At 32.5% G+C, this 21,570-nt stretch overlaps 1 protein-coding gene, 1 long non-coding RNA gene and 1 other non-coding gene across 3 annotated transcripts; 1 reads left to right on the top strand and 2 right to left on the bottom strand.

The window, feature by feature from the left end:
• Positions 1-198: 198 nt before the first annotated feature.
• On the bottom strand, positions 199-270 carry TRNAE-UUC (transfer RNA glutamic acid (anticodon UUC)). The gene has a single exon. It is a non-coding gene; the product is annotated as a tRNA-Glu (tRNA).
• Positions 271-817: 547 nt separating this feature from the next.
• LOC145623660 (protein LIKE COV 1-like) lies at positions 818-3,007 on the bottom strand. Its single transcript, XM_081676508.1, has 6 exons — positions 2,849-3,007; positions 2,428-2,480; positions 2,065-2,174; positions 1,409-1,576; positions 1,102-1,326; positions 818-983 (listed from the first exon to the last, which is right to left on the bottom strand). The coding sequence occupies exons 1-6, from the start codon at positions 3,005-3,007 to the stop codon at positions 877-879; spliced, it is 822 nt and encodes a 273-aa protein (XP_081532634.1). The 3' UTR covers positions 818-876.
• A 1,257-nt stretch (positions 3,008-4,264) lies between these two features.
• On the top strand, positions 4,265-10,739 carry LOC145623616 (uncharacterized). Its single transcript, XR_014110184.1, has 3 exons — positions 4,265-4,346; positions 9,843-9,923; positions 10,597-10,739. It is a non-coding gene; the product is annotated as an uncharacterized LOC145623616 (long non-coding RNA).
• Positions 10,740-21,570: the final 10,831 nt, after the last annotated feature.

Here is a 21,570-nt window from a genome sequence, read left to right as displayed (position 1 = left end):
GCTTAAATATGGCACCTTAAGGCTTAAAACAACAATTTTGGCTTATGTAGTACTTCGTGTTTACTTAGAATGGCGGCCAGTTAATAAATTATAGCAGTATGAAAAACTTGTGGAAAGTGATTGTATATTGTTTTCTACACGATCTGTATACATACCGCCAATTATGTGACTAGTGAATGGGAAAAAGAAACAGAAGAATTCCGTTGCCGGGAATCGAACCCGGGTCTCCTGGGTGAAAGCCAGATATCCTAGCCGCTGGACGACAACGGAATATGTTGATCTAATCATTAGTTTATGAATTTGATAATCTGAATTAAGTATCTTTTACAATACACTAATTACAGGCTCAAACTATTATTGCCGTATATTTATTAATCCAAATTTTGGTATAAGATACAATGACCTCAATGATCCTTTTTTCCTTTTCTCCTATTGTTTTACTCTGTATCAAACAATATAAATAAGTACATTGAATTTTAAAAAACAAAAATTTATATGAGACGATCTCAAAAACGAAATGTTGTGAAACCATATTACTTTACTCCATATCATTGATGGTTCTCTTATTCCTTCATCACAGTTACTGAAGTATAACAATACAGATTTTACAGTAGAAAGCTGATCACATTTCCAATTCCTGTTCTAACAACTAATTATACAATTAACAAGATAATCATTGTCAAAACCTAGTTTTTCATCATCATCAGTAGAGGCTCCTGTCTTCCTTCTCAAAGCTGAACTCCAGAACCTAAGGCAAAACACACCGTGTTAGACATCTTAATCTGGTTTCTTGTGCTTTTGCTATGGCTTGTATGAGAATTCACCTTGCATTTTCTGTTTTAATTCCTAAAGCTTCATCATCTGCAGAACCCGATATTAAACTGGTATTTTTGAAATATCCTCGCCTCTTACTGCACGCATGATTTGTGCATCTACTGTAGTCAGTATTTGGGGTATTGACATGCCTCCAGAGATGACAATTTCTGTCCCAAAGTTTTTTGATACAAGTCAGAAAATAATAAGACTGATACATTCCAATTACTACTAGTAGGTATATGTTTTTGCATATCTTTGAAATATCTTTCAATTTTCTAAGCTTACCTATGCCTTCACGAACCGAGAGATTAGGCCTCAAAATATCTTTAGAGTTTACAAGAAACATGTCACCCAAGTATAGGTGATTTGTTGGTACATAGACACAGAAAAGTTCCTCTTCACCCATGTGGCTGTGAAGGGTGACAGTAGACGTGATAAATGCCAGTGTATATTCTCCTACGCGAGGATGTTTGATCATAGCCACTTCCTTAAAAGCTCGCGAGTTCTGATCTGAAATAATGACCATTGTCATCAAGTTATTAACTCAAAGATTAGGTCAAGGCTCATAGGATTTAACTGTATGTACACATACCTGGTGATATTGCTGCACTAATCTGTTTCGAAGCAGAGTATATATAGCTTATAAGGGGCATTTTCTTGATAAACCACTCCCCCAGCTGGAGGATGGAAGCTCCCAACCATGATGACATAATCACTCCCACCAAGAAAATGAATGTAATAGAGGTCACAAAGCCAAGGCCTAGAAATTTTCGCAATAAGATTAATCAATTGATCACTTAGTCCATTTTCAGCCATTCAGATAGCACATTAGAGCTATATTACTATATTAGCTTAAAATTTATGAAGTTTAAGTAAAAAATTATGGAAGTTTTTAAGAGTTAAGGTTTTGTTAAAGGTTTTCCATTTAATCTTCTACTGCATTAAGAGGCATTCGTGAAGTTCAACAGCAAAACATTGCCTACCAGATGAGGAAAACTCTTAGCTTAGCGGACACTAGCTAGCAGTTAGTATCAGGGCTGAGAGCTTAAGCATGTATGAGAACAAGAGTCAGCTCTATTTACATGTATGATGTTTGGAATAAAAGTGAAAACTACACTAATACATTCTTTTTCGAATCAAACAGCATCCTGTTCCTCTTTCAATCTACAATGACCCAAGTACCAGGAAGTAAAATTATCTCATACGAAAACACAAGTATACAGCAGAAAAAGATATAGTAGTACTAACCAAATATGTTTATTCCGAGTTGGGTAAAAATTGGTGAGAAGAATCCATCCACAAAATGAATAAACCACCAAGTGAAGTAAAAGGTGATGGCTATAGGAAGCAGAATCACACTGGAAAAAAAAAAAAGCCATATAAAACAACGAACAATATATTAGAAATTTAGAACATAATATATAATTAAATAAATTAACTCCTTCCACCCCATTTTAATCCATACATTGAGGTTTTAGAAATACTCATAACAAACTTTAAGATGAAACACGGTTTTACATTTTGAACAAAATTACATGCAATCTTGTTACAAACACGATATAATTAAAAGAGTTACCATATAACATTATAGCCTAAGAATTAGATATTCACCTTCCAGACATAAACTTCTTTGTAGCCCAACTTCGAATGACTTTGCAACATGCCTACAAAATTAACATTACCAAATATTATGATGACTAAGAATATATTAAAATGTATGAAAATAGATCAAGCATACCATTATCTTATCTAATACAATTGAAAGAAAAAAATAAACAATGAATTACAAGAATATGATTTCCCATATATGCATCGATTAAAGAAAAATCTAATCTTATACAATCGATTGCAGACAACATTCAAGCAAATAATAAGATTATTAACTAATTAAGGAAACCATTAAGAATTGTTTACGTAAATATCAAATTGATTGTCAAATGTAGCTAGATAAACAATGAAAATCATCATATAACACGTAAAAAAATTGACAAAGATTAACAGAGACAAAATCATGAAAAAGAATAGAAGGAACCTCTTTGCCGGGGGAAGTGTGATGAAATGATAAAGGAGAAGAAGAAGGAGAAGAAGGGGCTGAAGGTTTCGAGGTTTCGAGGGTGGACACCAATGGCGGAACACTAACGGGGATTAGTAGCTCTAGATCTCTGTCTCTTTCTCTTTCTCTTGTTCCCATTTTTCTTTTGTTTTCCTGGAGTTCGTTATTTCATCAAAATGAGGCTAACTAACTTTATATGGTTTTTCTAGAAATATATGTCAAAATCAAGTATGGTATGATTGTTGTTTAACAAGTAAATAAAGAGGTAGTCCCTATCAAATGACAAAACGGTAAATAAAACATTTATTAAGCAAATTTAGGATTAAACATCATGTAGTTTATACAAAGTAGCATTTAAGGTTGCATTTTTTTCTCAATTTGTTTTGTATATTTAGTGCATATATATTTGCATATTTTTCTCAATTTGTATAGGAATTTTTTCTTGAATAGATTTGAAGCAAGTTATAGGAAATCATGCAATGGAGAAAAGAGGAGTATTTGAGGAACCTAATTAGAAAGAGGAGGAGAAAGGCCGAAATGGAGCTAGAAGACATATCATCTAGCTGAGTTAATGCCTTTGGTTTTAAGCAAGTTTTGGAGATCAAAATCCTAATGAAATTTCATTTAATTTCATTATACATGTACATATAAATACTTAATTTTCGAAGAATTTAATGCTCAAAAATCTTCTATTAAAATATGTATATATATAGGTATTCATTCATCCTTATCATCGTGTATACAAATTTAGGAACAAATTTATTTTATTCTCAATTAACTATCCTATTATCTTAAATGAAAATTTTCATTCTCTTAAATCATCAACCCATATAATGCGGGTCAAATCGACGAATATATCACTCTCAGTTCATTGACTTATAACCTTACACTATTATATTACCTTTGTTGCTTTAATTTGCGCCATTTTCTTTATGAAAGTCGTGTCTTAATGATTGCTACATACATGAAACACCAACTGCACCACTTTACTCTAACAAAGATGATTTTAGATGCAACATTTTTTCTTATATCATTTTCATTTAACCAAAACTTACAAAGTAATAAAATAAAATTATAACTAACTTTAAGATATTACTCTCGACATAATTTTGACCATCAACATCTTTAATTAGAGGTTAGTAAAGATTATGAAAAAATTAATTTATAAAAGTAGACATTATGACAAATCCAACAACATATTATAGGATGATATTTATATATTACAGTGAAAAAGGCGGAGGGAGTATGAGCTGTCCTAATATAGAATAGTTGATTGTAAAAGTCGTTTCATTAAGGTGAAAAGAACTTACCCTAAAAATCCAAGGTGGAAGACGGTGTCTTTAAGGGGTGTGCCGCCTAATTTTTTTACCTTCAAATCCTTCATTCCAATTTGAAATTGAATTTCCCGGCTGACGAGCGAGCGAGCGAGCGAGATGATAACAGAGAAGCTCGTCGATGATCATCATGCTTTTGCAGCGTAATTTCTCTCTCCTCTCTCCATAATTCTTCTTCTGCGATGTCTTACTCTTGTCGATCATGTTCAATTCATCTGTTCTTACTTGAATTTCCGATTGTTTTTTTCGAATTTTCATTGTTGAATGCATTTTCATGTTTTAGGTTTTGATTTGTTGTCGACTAATTTGCTGCGTAAAAGGTTTACTCGTTCGAATTTTACTTTGAATTCGGCAGATTATCTTCATTCTTATGTTAATTGTAATAAGTTTTAGATGTTTTTGCAAATTTTTTAGTGAATTTTTGGAATTGTGTACAAATTTTCTGCTGAAAGTAAATAGTCTGTTCATATTTAGTATTTGTGGATTTTTGAGTACACTTGTGGAGTTATAATTGTATAGTTTGTAATTAGGTCACGTTTAGTGGTCGTGTACTCTTGCGATTGATTAAGATGATTAGTTACTTTTTTCAATGGTAATGTAAGGTCTGTGGATTTTTAATAATGTCGATAGCGTCTTAATTGACTTGTTTCAAATTTAGATTATATCGACTAAATTATACTCTATGCATAAAAAAAAAAAAAATACAAGTAATTTGTTTGTCAAAACAATGATTCACATTGACTTTGGTGATCCAATTTCATGAAGTATTAGTATATATTTTAAGCTCTATTTTGAAATCAGCACATGTGGTTATATCATTAGATTATCATATGGTAGTTCTTACCAAGTGTGAGAAAAAATTGGCTTAACAAGCTTTGACCTCAAGAGCAAAAAATGGCTGTTAAAAAAAAAAAAAAAAGGTGTAGGAAATTACAATAGCCACTCAGAATAGTGTTAGAATAGCCAATTTATTGTCAAGCTTATGCTAGCTAGATCGCGCCAAATCCTTTATTTTACTATGTTGTGGAAAATGTAAAAACTACTTTTGATGGAGGAAAAATCTTATTGTATTGGCTTCTTGTGTCTTTGTTTTCAACTGAAAAGCCAATGACCAAGGATCAAACGAAACAATCTCTTTACAATTGTATAGGTCAAGTTAAAAGACCTTCTAATACTGTTGCACGATTCTTGTTTGGGCCTAATTAAGGACATTAGGGAAATGCCATGATATAGTCGTTGAACATTGGGTAGAGGAAGGAGAACTTCACTTTTAAAAATGTTTTCCTGCTTATCTGATTTTAAGGAGGTAATAGGATTAGCATGTTGTTTAGTACATCCTTCATTTTCATTTAAATGCAACACACCTTCATAGCACGCACTTTGAGGAAGAGATTAAGTAACGTAAGCAGACAAATTAATCAAAATAATTTGTACATGTAGCTAACCCTTCTCTAATCTTGGTGGTGAATTTTTTTTGATTAAGTAGCTTGTTTACCTACTTCAATCATCTCCTAAAATAGCGTGCTAAAAAAGTGTGTTGCATTTGAAAGAAAACAAAGGAATTATTTAGCCTAGGAAGATATATGATGTAATATACTAATGTATAAGTAGTGATACTCTTTCCGTTTCATTTTCTGCAAAATAGGATATGTACTGGTTGTCAACCTTTTCAAGTAGAATGAGGTTGACACAGACCATTAGACAAAGAAGATACTCCCATGGAGAAGTGAGCTAGTGAATGATGGGGTTTTTTGTTAGCAGGGTTTAACATAGCACTTGCTCTTCAATGTTGGTGATTCTGTATGAGCAAATTTCTTGAGAAAGGGCTTAATATTCATTCTGATTTGATTGACTAAGTCCTTTGGCCATTAAAAAAAGAAAATATTGTTTGGGTTGTCTTTCTCTTTGCAAATTATTTTCAGCACTTTCTAAAAAAAAATAAATAAATAACTAAAAATTTAGCATTACTTTTCCTATACTGGATCTGTCCATGCCATGTTATTCTTCCTCATATGATAACTGTTAGTATCATGTAATGATTCTATTGATACTAAGATTTACAAATTAAAGACTTGCTCTGTTGCTCATGATGAACACACATGGCATGCCATTTTTTTTTTTTTTTTTCCCCTTAACTCACTAGGGAAACTGGACGAACTTAAACTGTCTGAAGTGTTTGTTTTCACCTTTCCTTGGCTTTTGTCTTGTCATCTGCAAATAATTATCCTCTTCTATTGTTATATATTAAAGATGATTGACATGTTTTATGGGATAGTGATACTAGAATCATAGGCAAAATTTTAGAGTTAAGATAGTGCCTGTGAAGTGTGAGCTATACTTTATCTAAATGAAATTGTCTATTTCTCCAAGGAGCAAGTTTTAACTTTAAACATCAATTGGCTGAATCAATTGTCTTTTTGTGCCTCTGCTTATTTGCTATGAAGCAGAAATTACTGAATTGGCTTTCGGATATAAGTAATAAATTTCTTTGCACTTGCAAGAGTAATATTGAAAGGGAAAAATTCACCGCAATTATCCCAGCTATAAGTAGTTTTCTCATAATATTCCCAATTTTGAGTTACTCTAGGATAATCCTAGTTAAGCGGTTCGTCTTCCCAAAATGAACTCAAGAGACCAGTTTACCTGCCAAACCAGCTATAAACTAATAATGTTTGCTGAAGCGATGCTTTATATATTTAGATCAGATGCCCATAAAGTGCTGATATATTGTTGGCTTGATATCTGATAGAATAAAAGTTTGAACCCAGATAACAATGGATTTTGATCAAAGCTTGGACATGACTCTATGAATAGCTAACTCTTTTACTTTACTACTGAAGCAATTCTGACCACAGAGCTGATTTTATGACTTGAAATGTTTCCAATTTTTTTACCAAAACAACATATCTATGATCAGTAAGTGATAAAGGTACTGCTAAATTTCCCATTTCAAATCCTAATCGCTTTTGACCAAAATAAGATGAAACTACACATGAAACAAAACAGCTACTCTCATCCAAAACTGGAATTTGTGAAATAGATAGAGAGATAGGGAACACAAAGTTTGTGTTACTGTAAGGAATGAAAGTATGAAACTGGTCCTTGCATTCCAGGGGTAGGAGACTAGGAGGGATGGAAAGCATGGTTGATTTCAGAAAAACAGATCAAAATAAATATGAGCCGATTTATAGCATGCCACGTAGCCTCAATGCATGTCTGGGTTGTTTTATTCAGGTCACTGGCTCACTTTGGGATTGGGAATAACTCTCCCTTAGTTGGGAATTTGGGATTATTATTGAATAACTCAGAGTTCAGATTGTTATGGAAATACCTTATATAGTTAAAATTCTTGTGAATTTTTCTTATTGAAAGAATTTGGTTGCAATTCTATTGCATTTGACCCCAAAATAATCAGTGGTCGTCACACGGTCACACCTATGTAAAAGATAATACCTTGCTTGGACCACTAATTAGGAAGCAGGCTGAGTAGAGCTGAATCCATAGAGAATGACTCATAGAGCCTATATGATATCTAAACTAAATTCCAAGCAACAAATCAACAGAGTTTGCAGAGCAGACAACTGATTTTGAAAATGGGAGGAATTACAATGAATTAAGAGCCTAAGGGATTTGACTTCTCACTAGGATGCAAGGGTCAAATAACTACTATCCTCTAACTCTCCATTTAACAACCATATGTTTGCCAAATATATTTGAAACAAGGACTTTCTTTGCATGTGCTAAGTATGATCTACATTTTTGTACAGTGAAAATGAGTTTTCTATATTAACGTTGTCATTGAACAAATCCCTATTATCATGCCTCTGTCTTATGACATGATATCTAAATGAATCATTTATGATACTTTATTAGAGTCAAACTAAGAATTTTTGTTGTGCAAGGAAGTTATTTGATTATGCTTTGACCCTTTGTCTTAATATGCCTGCCTGGTCAATTCTTGACTCTTCTAGATGGATAGGGAGCATCATTAAGGTAACTATGTGATTAGCTTAAGGAATATACTTGTATTGCCGTTAGCATATATCAAATAAGTTGGTAGAGGTACGCCTTTGTTTTTGGAGTTTATGGTTGTATAGTGGACTTTTGACACCAGTTGATAGCATCTTATGGACATATGTATCTATCTGAAAAGCACCGGATCCCATCAGTATCTGTAGCAGTTATGTACTTGTGTATATTTGAAGGCAAGATCAATATTTGATGTAGAAATTTGATTTCAATATACTATAATATTTGAAACTGGTGAGATAAGATACTATATGAAAATTTTGTTCATGTATTACATGGAACACCTTAAATCAGATGGGGCCTAGCAACTTCCCAGCTCCGGAAAGATCCATGATCTTTTATTTTTAATTTTAATACCTAAGTTGTACTCTGCCAAACTTTGGGCACTATTGATTGATTTAGGCTGAACTCACCATGTTGGATTTCTTTTTTCTTTATACTCCATGGTTTGGAGTGAGGTGGAATTTGCCTTTCCTTAATAATTCTTCACACACAACTTCATAGTGGAAGTTTTGGTCCCAGGGAGCTACAAATTGTTTCTTTTAGGATAGTGGTTGATTATTGACTTACTCTTGTGTTTTGGAGCTGTCATACATTCTTATATGCACTAAGTCAGTCAGGCTCTTACAAGTGTGGCCACTTCATCAAGTGGTTTAAGTTTATTTGGTTCTGAGTCAGATCAGAGTTTGCATACCATAATTATTCTTAAGATGAAGGGTGTTTTAGTTGGCTTGAGTTTAAATCAATGAAAGCTGTATGGTCTTGTTTTAAGAGCAACCTCCCAACATGAATTGCTGGTAGAGTTTGTGACTTCCTTACCTTTGATTGAATTGGCCTAGCTGAAAATATTATGAACGGCATAAATTGCGTGAATATTGTAACAGTTGTTTCTAGATGGAGGGAGCATGTTAATTTCAATGTTTGAATGGTCAGATGTTGTGTTTATGGACTTCTTAGAAGGGCCCTTAACGAATTTACATTTTTCTCCACTCCTTATTTTACCCCAAATACGCTTGTCTGATACTCTTCACTGACATGGATATGGACACTTGACATTTCACTTTGGATCAATCATAAGCAATTTAGTTTATAATTTTGCTGCGGGACACCTGGACCAAGCACCGTTATCTGACTTTAGTATCCGGTTTCAAGTGGCATGGGGATAACTTATGCCATTGCCAAATTCAAGTGTGTATGTATGTCTATATTTGTTTGATGTATATGGAACTTCCCTCACCTTTTCTTTTGGGTTTGATATTGGCATATACAAGATGATGGTGTCACCTAACTCTAAATTCATTTCAGGACAATTACAAATTAAATGAAATACTCAGCATACATTTTAAATTCTACTAATTGTGAAATAGTTTTCGTGGTTTTTTCAATTAATTGTCTATGAAATACCCTCTTTCAATCTTTGTGAATGGGAGTTGAGGCTCTCTGTGTGTTCTAAGACCAAATTTTCTAATTCTAGATTATTGTCGCTGATTTCTGTTCTAGTCTAGCAACTCGTTTTCTGTGTGATTGTTTGGTTTGGAATAATTTTTTATCCCCCTTCTCTTTTTAAGCTCTTTTAAGGTAAGTATTGATGATTACAGTTACTCCTACAGGTACGCTTATCAGCAGTTGAGGTCACTGGTTGTCTGGTTCCCAAATTGGAATTGGCTGCTGCAGTGCTGCTACTGACACAGGTACTTGGCCATAGTGGAGTGAAATATTCGATATTTTTGGAGGATTCTAAGGACATCGTTATTTCAGTATTATTTTATTGGAAGTGAAATTAATTCTAGGCCTGAGTTCACTGCAATTTACCCATTGATTTCTATGTTGAGGAAACTTTTTTTTGCAGTAAATTTAATCATGGAAAGCTTATCTATTATGAAACTTTTAGAAGCTTGTTCTCTAAGTTTCATTATGCTAGATCAATTGTATTTTTCTGCATGGAGTGATGGTTGAAATTGAATACGTGTGTTGGTTTTGGAGGAAACATGTATTACTTTTACAGCGATGAGCTATCTATAATACTATAATGCTTATCATTTTTAGATAGTGATGCAGTACCTATCCATACCAGCTAGAACAGCTTATTATATTTGTCTATGCTTTTTATTAGAGGTTTGAGAGCTACTTGTCACAGGTTGAGTAGCTCGCCTTCCCATTATTGATAGGAGAAAGTAACAATCAGTTACTCTATAGCTTAAAAGGCCGAAATTTTCGGGGTAGTTTATGCTCTGCCACTAAATTTAGATTAACATACAATAATTTACTTGCTACTCTATAGTAATTTAAGCAACTCTTTTTTTTGGAGATACTATGATTGTTTTATTATGCATGTGATTAAACCTAACTGAAATTTGTTGCCAGTGTTGCAAGTCTGCCTGCAATTAATGTAGATATACTCTGTACAAATTCCGACCGGCCAACATTTGGTGGGGACCTGTTCAATGAAAGATGCAGCCGAAAGCAAAAGCTAGTGAGCTACAATCCAGGTCTGATGTCTCAGATTGAAAAGGTTCTCTTTTTAATCGTACCCTTTTTGTATGCTCTAATGGCCATTTTTAACTATCATATTTTATGTGCTGTGAAGTTTAATATATTATGTGAAAGAAACAGCATGAAACGCATGGAATGCTACTTGTAAAATTTGGATTTAATTGATTGAGAATTTTGGGCTTCCAAAAGGTCAAAGTTACCCCTTCCTTTTCTCTTTTTTGACCTGTTGTCAACCTTTGTAGGCCTTTGTTGGGTTGATGATGGGCATAGAGGACACCAGTGTGGTGCATCTCAATGATGGTTCTTCTATTATGGTCCAGTAAGTGCTTCCATTGATAGGGACCTCTTTCCACTTATTTGTACAATGTGTTCATGCTGTGCTTGATTTTGCAACCTTGTTGATTCCTTGTTTGGTACTATAGATTCAATTTGACTCGTTGCTTTGGCATTATATAGATTTGAGTACGCTTTAACACCCTTTAGTGGAGAACTGCTCAAAAGTTAGGACAAAGTATCTATGATTGCCAAGGAAAGCTATAGTTTTCAAGGTTTCCTGCAAGCAAAATGCTTAAAATATTGTATAGGATAGTTGAAATTTAGGACAATAGGGGTTTAGAGATTATCTCCTTGCTTCCTATAATCCCAGAATTTTGTCCTAAGGTTCCTAGCTTATTTTATTTTATTTTTTGTGGCAAATGTGTAAACACTAGGAACTGTCTTTGACCTGGAGCCTTTTCTTCTCTGCTCCTGCTCACGTTTCGCAGGGGAGGAGTTGATGAGTGAGGGCCTGAGAGATTGGGCATCTATTCATCTCTTCAAGTAATGTTAAGTTAATTGCATTTAGATTTAAGTTTTACAACAAATTTTTACCACTCACTGTTTCTTACCCTTGAGAAAATAAACTAATTGCACATTAGCCGTTTTCATTGAAAGAAGTTTATGTGTAATTAGTTAGGCAACTAACATTGGAAAAACTATGTTACCTAGACTCTTCATTTTTCCTCAAGTTGTTGGATCCTTGAACTTTGGGTCAAACTCAAAGAAATTTTTAAAATCATTTGAATACGAATCCATGGCAAAAACTATGTTATCTACTCTTCATTTTGCTTTTAGTGTCGGAAATGGGTGCCTGAGTAACATATGGAAAAAAAAAATGTCCTTAATATTCTCAATGAGCGAATTGTAATTCGACTTTGTTTAAAGCTACCATTAACATGTCGCCCTCGGCTAGGCAATTAGTTGGACTCTCTTTAATTCATTAGATCTTTTATTTAGATGGCACTTCTACGATTAATTAAGTCAGTATTCTAAGGATAAATGTACATATAATACCTATTCGAGAAAGCATATCCCTTCTCTTCAATCTCTTTTGCTTTGTTTAGTCTTATAAGTCAAATGTTGGGTTGATGAGACGCACATATATGGTGATTGCCAGTGATGATTCCTTTATTTGGTCCCTCATAGAGTATCCCCGTGCTAGAGGTTCCTTTTAGCAGCAACAATTGGAGAGGTTTCACATGATGTCTTTTCACTCTTTTGTAATAGGGTTGATCTGACAATTGGCTTAGTCCTGTCCATTGGAGTAAGGATCCAAATGCTTGAGTTTTCTAATGTGAATTAGATTTCTTATAAAGTTCTCAAAATATATTGGTTCATGGACTCATGGTTCTGTATATTAATCATTACTATCCCTAGAAGGGCAAGACTACTTGAGGAATACAGGAGATAAAAATAAAAAAAAAGCCAAATACTTCCAGGAAAGTAGAAAATTTTCAATTTTTTTTTGTAATACTAAGTCACTAAGAAATGTGTTTTTTGTTGAAAATATTTTTACCATTCTGTTTCTCTCAAAAATGGAGATTGACTTGGGTTTTAAAGGCCATAACACGTGAAAAATGACCAATTTTGCTAATCATGCTTGTTCATGATAATTGATCTTTTCACATGCAAAAGAACTATTGGAAAAAATAAATATATACTTCTTCTCTTTCTCTATCTTCACATATTAATGAGGAAATTTCACCAAGAAATGTATTTTGTGGAATATATTATATATCTTTGTCATTTTGTTTCTCTTCGGATTGGAGCTTGACGTGGATTTTCTAGGGCCATAAGCCCATAACATGTGAAAATTGACCCAATTTTCTATTCATGCTTGTTCATGATTACAGTATTAATCTCCTCACAAACAAAAAGACAATTGAAAAAGAGTATTTCTTCCCTTTGTCTGTCTTCGCATACTAGTGAGGAAATTTCACCAATAGGTGTTTTTTGTGGAATCTATATTTGCCATTTTGTGTCTCTCCAGAATGGAGCTTGACTTGGGTTTTCTAGGACCATAACATGTGAAAATAATCCATTTTGTTATTCATGCTTGTTCATGATACTTGATCTCAGAAGCAGAAAAAACTATTGAAAAAACTATCTTCCCTTTCTCTATCTTCGCATACTAGTCTTAAAACACAGGCCAAAAACCTTGCAGTTGCTATCCATTTCAGACCAAACCAAACCAAACCAATACATTGAACTTAAAAGGAGCAACATAAGCCGAGCAATACAGGCCTATAACCTAAGTTAGCGCTTGAAAGGTTGTGGAACAAGGAATGAGCTAACCAGTTCAGGTCTTAGGCTTGCTCAATGCTGGCTCGTAGTATTTTAGTTGGGACCTGACCTACACTGCTCGAGCAGAGGCCAAAATTTCATAGATCCTAGAGTAAAATGGACTGCAAGAAGCTAATTGCACAAGAGTTGACCTTTGGAAAAACTATTATTGTAGTCTCATGATAGTGTTTGTATCTAATAGTGTAACTTGCAATCTTACACAATACTTTGAAATTATATGATTACATCATACAAGTATTATACATGGTGCTTTAGAACTTTAGATAATACATGGTATTTATATAATTACATCATATTATAAAATTAGATTTGTACAGTATAGCATATAGTCATAGGTCTTAACCAAAGTTGATAGTAGAAGTTGATAGTAGAAATTGATAGTAGAATAATGATGGCTATCTGAAGACGTGTACCTTATTTGTACCATTAGTACGTAGCAGTAAATATTTAGGATGGTACTGTAAAAAACCAAGGCTAGGAACAAACCCAAGAAACTGGAATTTTGGACTAACAAGTTGGCGAAGGGTAGAAAGGGTCAAGCAAGTTATAAGTAGAAGTAGTTGGCGTTGGGGACAGTGCGTTGGAAAGATTGTGCGGCTTCAGATCAGCGCGTGCGCAATGATTGAAGTGACGGGGGACTTTTGTTTTTGGGGCTTTGCGATGTTATCATCATAACTCATGACCTCTTCACTATTATGGGGCCTCCTTTTTCAAGAGCGTGTGCATATTGCATACTATGTATTGGTCCCACTTTCATTCAAACCTTTCACTACTTTGGGTTTTTTCTCCCTCTTTAAAATTTCCCTAACTTTGAACCTGTGCACAGTTCAAAATTTACTGTGGAGTACTACCTCCGTACTTTTTTAAAATTCAAGCTAGCTATTGTAATATGTAAACTGGGATGATTTTGAAATTCTGGGTGAGTGTGAAACAACAATTATAGGTTGGTATTCCGTAAATGACTCTTATAGTGAAAATGCGTAGATGTGGTTATCCGTAAATGACTCTTATAGCGAAATTCTAGGTGAGTGTGAAAGAACAATTATAGGTTGGTACTCCGTACTTAATGGGTAAGTGACCGCATGATTATAAAGGTTTAACCACCACTAGGGATTGATATGCCAAAAGGCTCTTAATAATCAATGCAAATATGGTTATCATGCAACGGTAAATAAACAAGAAGTGGATTAGAAAACTTTATTGTGTACCTTAGATTTTATGGTATATGAGGATCAAGGAGTAAAGGGATGGTTAGTCCCTCCATCAGAGGATCAAGGAGTGGAGGAATGGTTAGTCCCTCCATCTACTCCTAGTGGCGGGGTTGCGACTTGCGAGGGTCTATCCTCACCACCTCCTGTGATAGGAGGGACCCATGTATCATACTGTATAAAAAAGTTAAAGATTGATAATTTGTAAATAGTTATTTGTAGCTTTTTGTAATATAGAAATTGTATTATAAAATCCTTTGAAATTTTTGCTATCTAAATAAAAGAAAATTGGATATTTTTCATTCTTTCATTTAAAATTTACTTAGGCTTTGTTCATTTCACCTTGTTTTTGTTAAATTGATTATTTTAAATGAACTGAAATTAATTTTACAGAATTGAAATTATTTTTATTTTTTTTTAATGATTTTCTATTATATTTCTTCTTTATAGTTAATGAATTTTGCTGAACTGAACTTATTTTTGCTGAACTGAACTTATTTTTACTGAATTAAATTTTTTTTTACTGAATTGAAATTACTTTTATTGAATATTATTTTTTTAGGTGAAGTAAACAAGGCCTTACAAAAAGTCTTTATAGACCTATTAATTTACTCTAACCTCGTATATGCGAAGTATGGAGTATAAATCATGACAAAGTAATAATTCAAGTAATATACTACCTTCGTTAACTATAATTTGCAATATATTTCACAAATAATACCCTTTTGTTGCAAATAATAGTTAACAGAGGTGGTATGTAATATGTAAATACAATTATATGTAATCCAATGAAAATGGACTGAAGAGACTCAAATTTGGTACAAGTTATAAAAAGTTTAGGCAAGTCAGAAAAGATACAAGTTAAAATTTACTCACATTAAATTACCATTACCTTAATCTACAAGAAGGGTGTAGATTTCTAATTACTTTGTTTTTAAAAATCGAATCCAAATAGTATGTACATCTATTTGTTTGTTGGAATTTGGAGTGATAGATTCTGGTGATCAAGTTCCGATTCACAATTAGCCACTCTTTGATTACATTAGTTTGGATTTGAATACTATGACAACCTTTCAACCATTATCCAATTAGCTATACATTATGATGCAACTATAAAACTCATTACATTATCCTATATCTTCTTGCTCTTTTACTTTAGCTTAAATGGTATAAATAGTTGTTTGTGGGTGTGCTTTGTTGATTACTTGATGATTGCTTACACATTCAACATTCAAGTTGAGTCTGTATTACATGTTTCCGCTCTTATAAGCTGTAAGATTTGGAGAATTTTGGGTCTTTAATAATACGGTTGAAGTTAGTTATCTGCATAAAACCTGAAGGTAGTTTAACCTCATTACTGAAGTATACCAATTACTAAAACATTTGACTGAATTAGAACAGTCTAGCGGTTGGAGAATGCATAATGTAAATTGATTAAAAGGAAGAGATTGCATTCACTTAATTAGAAGAAAAGACAAATATAGAGGCATGTTATTTTAGATTTGCAGTTTGCAGTAGCTAAAAGGAAATAAATAGAAAATGGTGGAGATTTTGTCCCACGGTTGACATGATAAATACCATGTTAATTGAATTAAGTTATTATTAAAAGTAATTATTCTCCCTTTGTTTCCAAGAAGTTTGACTCATAATTTATTTTGAGCCATTTCAAAAAGTTCAACTCATTTTTTTTTTCACAATATTTTTCTGTTATCATCTTATCCCATTACCCAACTCTATTTACACTTTTTTAACTTTTTACATTGTCTCTTTATGTAAATATTTTCTTACACTCACTATTCTTTTGTCTTTACCTCATATCTCTCACTCTACTCTCTTTTTTCTTACACCCGCTCACTTTTTTTCACGGATTTCTAGAAACAAGTCTACCATTAACGAGTTGAACTTCCTAGAATGAAGGGAGTACATCATGCAGCTAACTCAATTAGCATCTCCAATGAGAAGCTATTGTCAAATTAGCTTATAATGTTGCATAAGATTTTAAGATATATTCATTTTTGTCTCAATGGTTAGTTAATTGAGTGCTAAGTTGTCGATTAGCTTTTTGTCGAGCAAATTAACTTGCTTATAAAATTATATTGCTTGACTAATCTAATTTATAATTTCAACTATGATAGTCAAGCTAGTAATTAGTAAATTTGCTCCTTTAGTGTTGGGAATTTCCAGGAACCACTAATTTCAATCATTTTTCCCCATAGTGATTTTGAAATACTCGTACTTCAATTAGATTTTTATTTACTCCCTCCGTCCCTTAATTATATTCATGCTTTTCTTTTTGGGTATTTCAAAATTACATTCCTACTCTCCCTTTTTAATAAGTGAATTTTTGTGGTCATGCGCCTTTTGTGGTTTAGGTGAGGCGATTTTGATGAGGTGTAGTTTATTGTTATAGATAGATCGCAACTAACTCTAAAACATATTGTTACCAAAGATATATCCTTTCTTTTCCTTTCCATTTCTCTCTATCCAAACATTTTGTTAGGGTATATGGGACATGGGTTGAGACAATACTGAGGAGAAGAATGATTAAAAGTTAAAATGAGGTTATAAGTGAGAAATTATATCGACTAAGGTATTATGCAAATCTTGTAAGGATATCTATTAATATATATAGGACAAATTTTTGGAGACTCGTCGTCTAAATATATGGGAAAACACATCAAAAATGAGTGGAGCGAGGGGCTGAATGTTGTGTAAGGACATGTTAAGGCAGTTGTAGGATCGTCCTTGGCTCTCTAACCAAGGGGCCTAGACATTGTAGAAGTTTGACCACCACCTTTATGTATGTATATGTATATATATACAGTGTACTAGCAGCAGCAGAAGAAAGCTATAATTGTTTTTATGGATATCCTCCCAAAAGAAAAGAAGAGAGCAGGGTCAATATATCGTCATACCATACGTGTTCTTTCCTTCCTACGTTGGAATTTGTTATCATGGAGTGGGGCACGTATGGCTTCATGTGTGCATCGTTTAATAATGGCCTTGTTTCGTTTTTGCTTGCTTTTTGGTTGATTTTAAGAGTACTTATTTATAGCTGTTCTCAGTTTTTTTTTTTTTTTTTTTTTTTTTTTTTTTTTTTTTTTTTTTTTGGTTTTGTAGAAATTGATGGTTGAATTGAATTTTTGGTTTTGTAGAAACTGATGGTTGAATTGAGTATTCAAAATGTTTGTTTGCTTTGTTGACATTGGGGATTGAATCGGTATCCTAACGCATTTTGATAGGGTTGTAGAAATTAAGGATGGTTGAACATTTGAACCCCCTATTCTTGACAAGTTTGTGGCAAATTTTATCATGTAAACCGTACATTTAGTGCTATTTTGTCTACTAGCTTTACTTAATTTTAAGGATTTTGAATGAGCTAATATGTGTGAGCCTAGGAGGTATATTGTGTTATGTGGTACATTGGTGAGTTACGAACAAGCTCAAGTTATATTTAAGGGTCTGTTTGTGAGAGAAGAAAATTAGGAACAGAAATGAAGTGATTGTTTATGAGAGAAGAAAATTAGGAACAGAACTGAAGTGATTGTTTATGAGAGAAGAAAATTAGGAACGGAACTGAGCTGAACTGAACTGATTGTTTATGGGAGAAGAAAATTAGGAACGGAACTGAGCTGAACTGAACTGATTGTTTATGGGAGAAGAAAATTAGGAACGGAACTGAGCTGAATTGAACTGAACTGATTGTTTATGAGAGAAGAAAATTAGGAATGAAACTGAGCTGAACTGAACTGATTGTTTATGAGAGAAGAAAATGAGGAACGGAACTGAGTTATGTGAACTGAACTGATTGTTTATGAGAGAAAAAAATGAGGAACAGAAGTGAGTTATACTGAACTGAACTGATTGTTTATGAGAGAAGAAAATTAGGAACATAACTGAACTGAATTAAAATTAAGCCGAAGATAATAGACCCTAAGAGAATTTGTGAACATTAGGTGTTGGAAATTGGTGTGGCTTTGTGTAGGGTTGTTAAAACTATCTTTAAAGTCATTTTTAGGTGTTCTTACCATTTTTACTTTATTTGCAACTAAAGGGTATTTTTTGTGAGATATAAAAAATTCCTTTGTTGTAAATACTAAGAAACGGAGGTAGTTATGCCTTTTTTTAGGGCTAAGGTAGATTGGACCTTTTTTTTTTTTTTTTTTTTTTTTTAACCGGAAGTAGACCAAACTTAATGTAAATAAACTGAATTTAAATAAAATAATAATTCTTTTGTTTTTTTAGTTGACACCATTTGACTTTTACACTATTCACAGACTTACACTTTGACTCGCTTTTGTGATTTATATATACGATAAAATATAGTTATGTGGGATTTTCTTTGAATCATCAATATGTATATTTTATTAATATCCACTTTTTATAATTTTATACTCCGTAATGTTGATAATTAAAGTTATTAAGCGTTAAAAACATACGTTGGCAAGTGTGATAATAGAAATATGTTAACTAAAAAAAGCAGAGGGAGTAATTTATACTTCATATTGAACTAAAATTAAACTAATTTGAAAATAAGTTTAAGAGAATTGAGCTAAAATTAAACTAATTTGAAAATAAGTTTAAGAGAATTGAGTCTTAATTAAGCTTGTCACACCCTAATTTTTTGTCATCATACTAATTTTGAATTTATTCTCGAAAGTATGTTAGAGAGTCTAATCAGATCGGGTTGTAAAGCAACGGATCTTAAAGATCCATGCATTAAAGTACAACCCTTAAGTGGTGGTTGGGTAATAAATTTTTTCCCAATTTTTTATCCAATATTTTGCTCTAACTTACTCTAGCCTTGAAGACCCATGCCGTCATGCATTGTGGTCAACACACGTGGATATGATAATGCTTCCCATGCAATGAAAAGAAATTTTACTTTACTATTTGCAATCATTGGTCTGCCACTATCTTTGGGCAACCCGCACGAGTGGTTAGGCAATAATCAATTCATTTTTCTTTTCTCTTTTTTTTTTTTTTTTTTTTTTTATTATTATTTTTTTTTTTAATTTTTTTTTCATGAAGTTCTAGTCAAGTGGTGAACATTTCAAACAGTTGTCCCTTCATTGTCTTAAAATCAGAATTTTACTTTTTTTATTTTAAATGTAATTTTTAATCGATTAAATCTGTTGATTTTTGGATAATTCTTTAATACGGAGTACAAAATACGGGTACTAATATATTTAACTCAAAAAATTAAATTAAATTGGATTTTATGGCAAGTCAATGCATGAAAACTTTCATCATAAATTTGCTAAATAACTTATCATACTTTATGTTGTGAAATCATCATCTTCTTTATATCATTTGTATGCAAACTAAGGTGGTAACTTTTTTAGGATAAAATTATGTTGATTATCTCGATATTCTTTTATATTTGTAACAACTCATTGAGATACCATTTACGAGTATTAAGAACATTCAAACTTTCAAAGTAAGGGCCTGTTCCGATTGACTGAACTGAGCTGAACTGAACTGAACTGAACTGAACAAAACTTATTAATTAGTGATTTTTAACTACGGATTAGTGATCTTTGATTATTTATTGATTATTTATTACTATACATATGTGTATATACAAATGTACATATTAAAATATTTACGAAAAATATACTATATAATTATAATTATAAAATGTATGGAAAATATATTAAAAACTTGAAACCTCTAAACATTTTAAACACATATACTATTTATTATTATTATTATTATTATTTATTGATGATTATTATTATTATTTATTGATGATTATTGTTATTATTTATTGATGATTATTATTAGTATTATTATTTCAATTATTATTGTTATTATTATTATTATTATTATTATTGTTGTTGTTGTTGTTGTTGTTGTAATAAGAGCTTAAAAGAATGAAATTTGGCTTTATATCATTAGCAATATCATTAGACATAAATTAAGAGCAGAGCAGAGCTGAGTTGAGCTGAACTGAACTGAACTGAACTGAATTTCAACGGAACAGAACAGGCCCTAAGTTTTTTAATTGTTTTGTTTATCTACCATCACTATATGGATATAAGAGTAGTTTTTTTTTTTTTTTTTTTTTTTTTTTTTTTTTTTTTTTTTTTTTTTTGTATAAGCTGGTGGAATTGAAATTAACAACTTTACTTGGGGTATCCAAAACCTCAAGTTTTAAGGTAAAACCTCATTAATATGGTGTAATAAAATATAGATTTTTAAAAGTAGTATGGAGTTGAGAATTTATGTTGAAAATATGCATAAACTGCTACAATTAATGTTTACACATAGTCAATCTTTAAATTTAGCTTGTTATATGCCATATTGCCATGTTACTTGGACTCGGATATCCATGTTCAACATGGGTACGTGTTAAAGCGTTCGACTCGGCAATTATGTGAAAAAATTCCATGATTTTGAACTAAAAGTGAAGTGTCCGGGTTTCATACCAATGTCCGAGTGTTGAGGGTCCGACACCGGTACGTGAGGTGAAATGAAGTGTCCGAGTAACATAGGTTATATGTCTCTTATGACCTATAGGGGTATATACTCCCTCCATCTCATATTATAGATTTATAGTTTCTGTTTTCCTATTTTTTTACTAGTATGTAAAGACTATTGTACTCTTATTTTTTTAATTTTATTCATTGTATTTTCTAAATTATCGTTGAATTTTCCACTTTCTCTCTCTAACTATCGACTATTATTGCACTTTTCACCTTTTTTATTGTACTTCATTCAATTTCTCCTCTCTAACTTTTGTCTATGGCCTTGTTTGGCAAATGGCTGTTGGCGGTTGGCTGTTGGCTGGTTCACTTGGCTTGTTTGACTAGCTGGAATGTTTGGCTGTTTATAATGGCTTTTGAAATTGGCTGTTTAAGCTAGCTGTTTATAAAAGTGTTTGGTAAATTAATTGTTGGTTGTTGGCTGTTTATTAGATAATTTGTGGGCCAACAAGCCAAAAGCCAACAAAAAAGCTACTCAAAACAGCTTTTTCATTTTGGCTTAAAAGCCAGCTTTTTCGCTGACTAAA

The sequence above is a fragment of the Chenopodium album genome, chromosome 1 (assembly GCF_948465745.1).
Source record: "Chenopodium album chromosome 1, dcCheAlbu1.1, whole genome shotgun sequence".
Lineage (NCBI taxonomy): Eukaryota > Viridiplantae > Streptophyta > Magnoliopsida > Caryophyllales > Amaranthaceae > Chenopodium > Chenopodium album.
The sequence above is the reverse complement of the archived record's forward strand: the minus strand, read 5'-3'. Positions and strand labels throughout refer to the sequence as shown.

Bases quoted from the DNA above. Each gene is read 5' to 3' on its own strand.
- LOC145623660 (XM_081676508.1), bottom strand. From the start codon at position 3,007: ATGGGAACAAGAGAAAGAGAAAGAGACAGAGATCTAGAGCTACTAATC. The intron at 2,481-2,848 runs GTTCCTTCTATT...TTAATTTTGTAG, and splicing joins ACACTTCCCCCGGCAAAGAG to GCATGTTGCAAAGTCATTCG. The intron at 2,175-2,427 runs GTGAATATCTAA...TTTTTTTTCCAG, and splicing joins AAGAAGTTTATGTCTGGAAG to TGTGATTCTGCTTCCTATAG.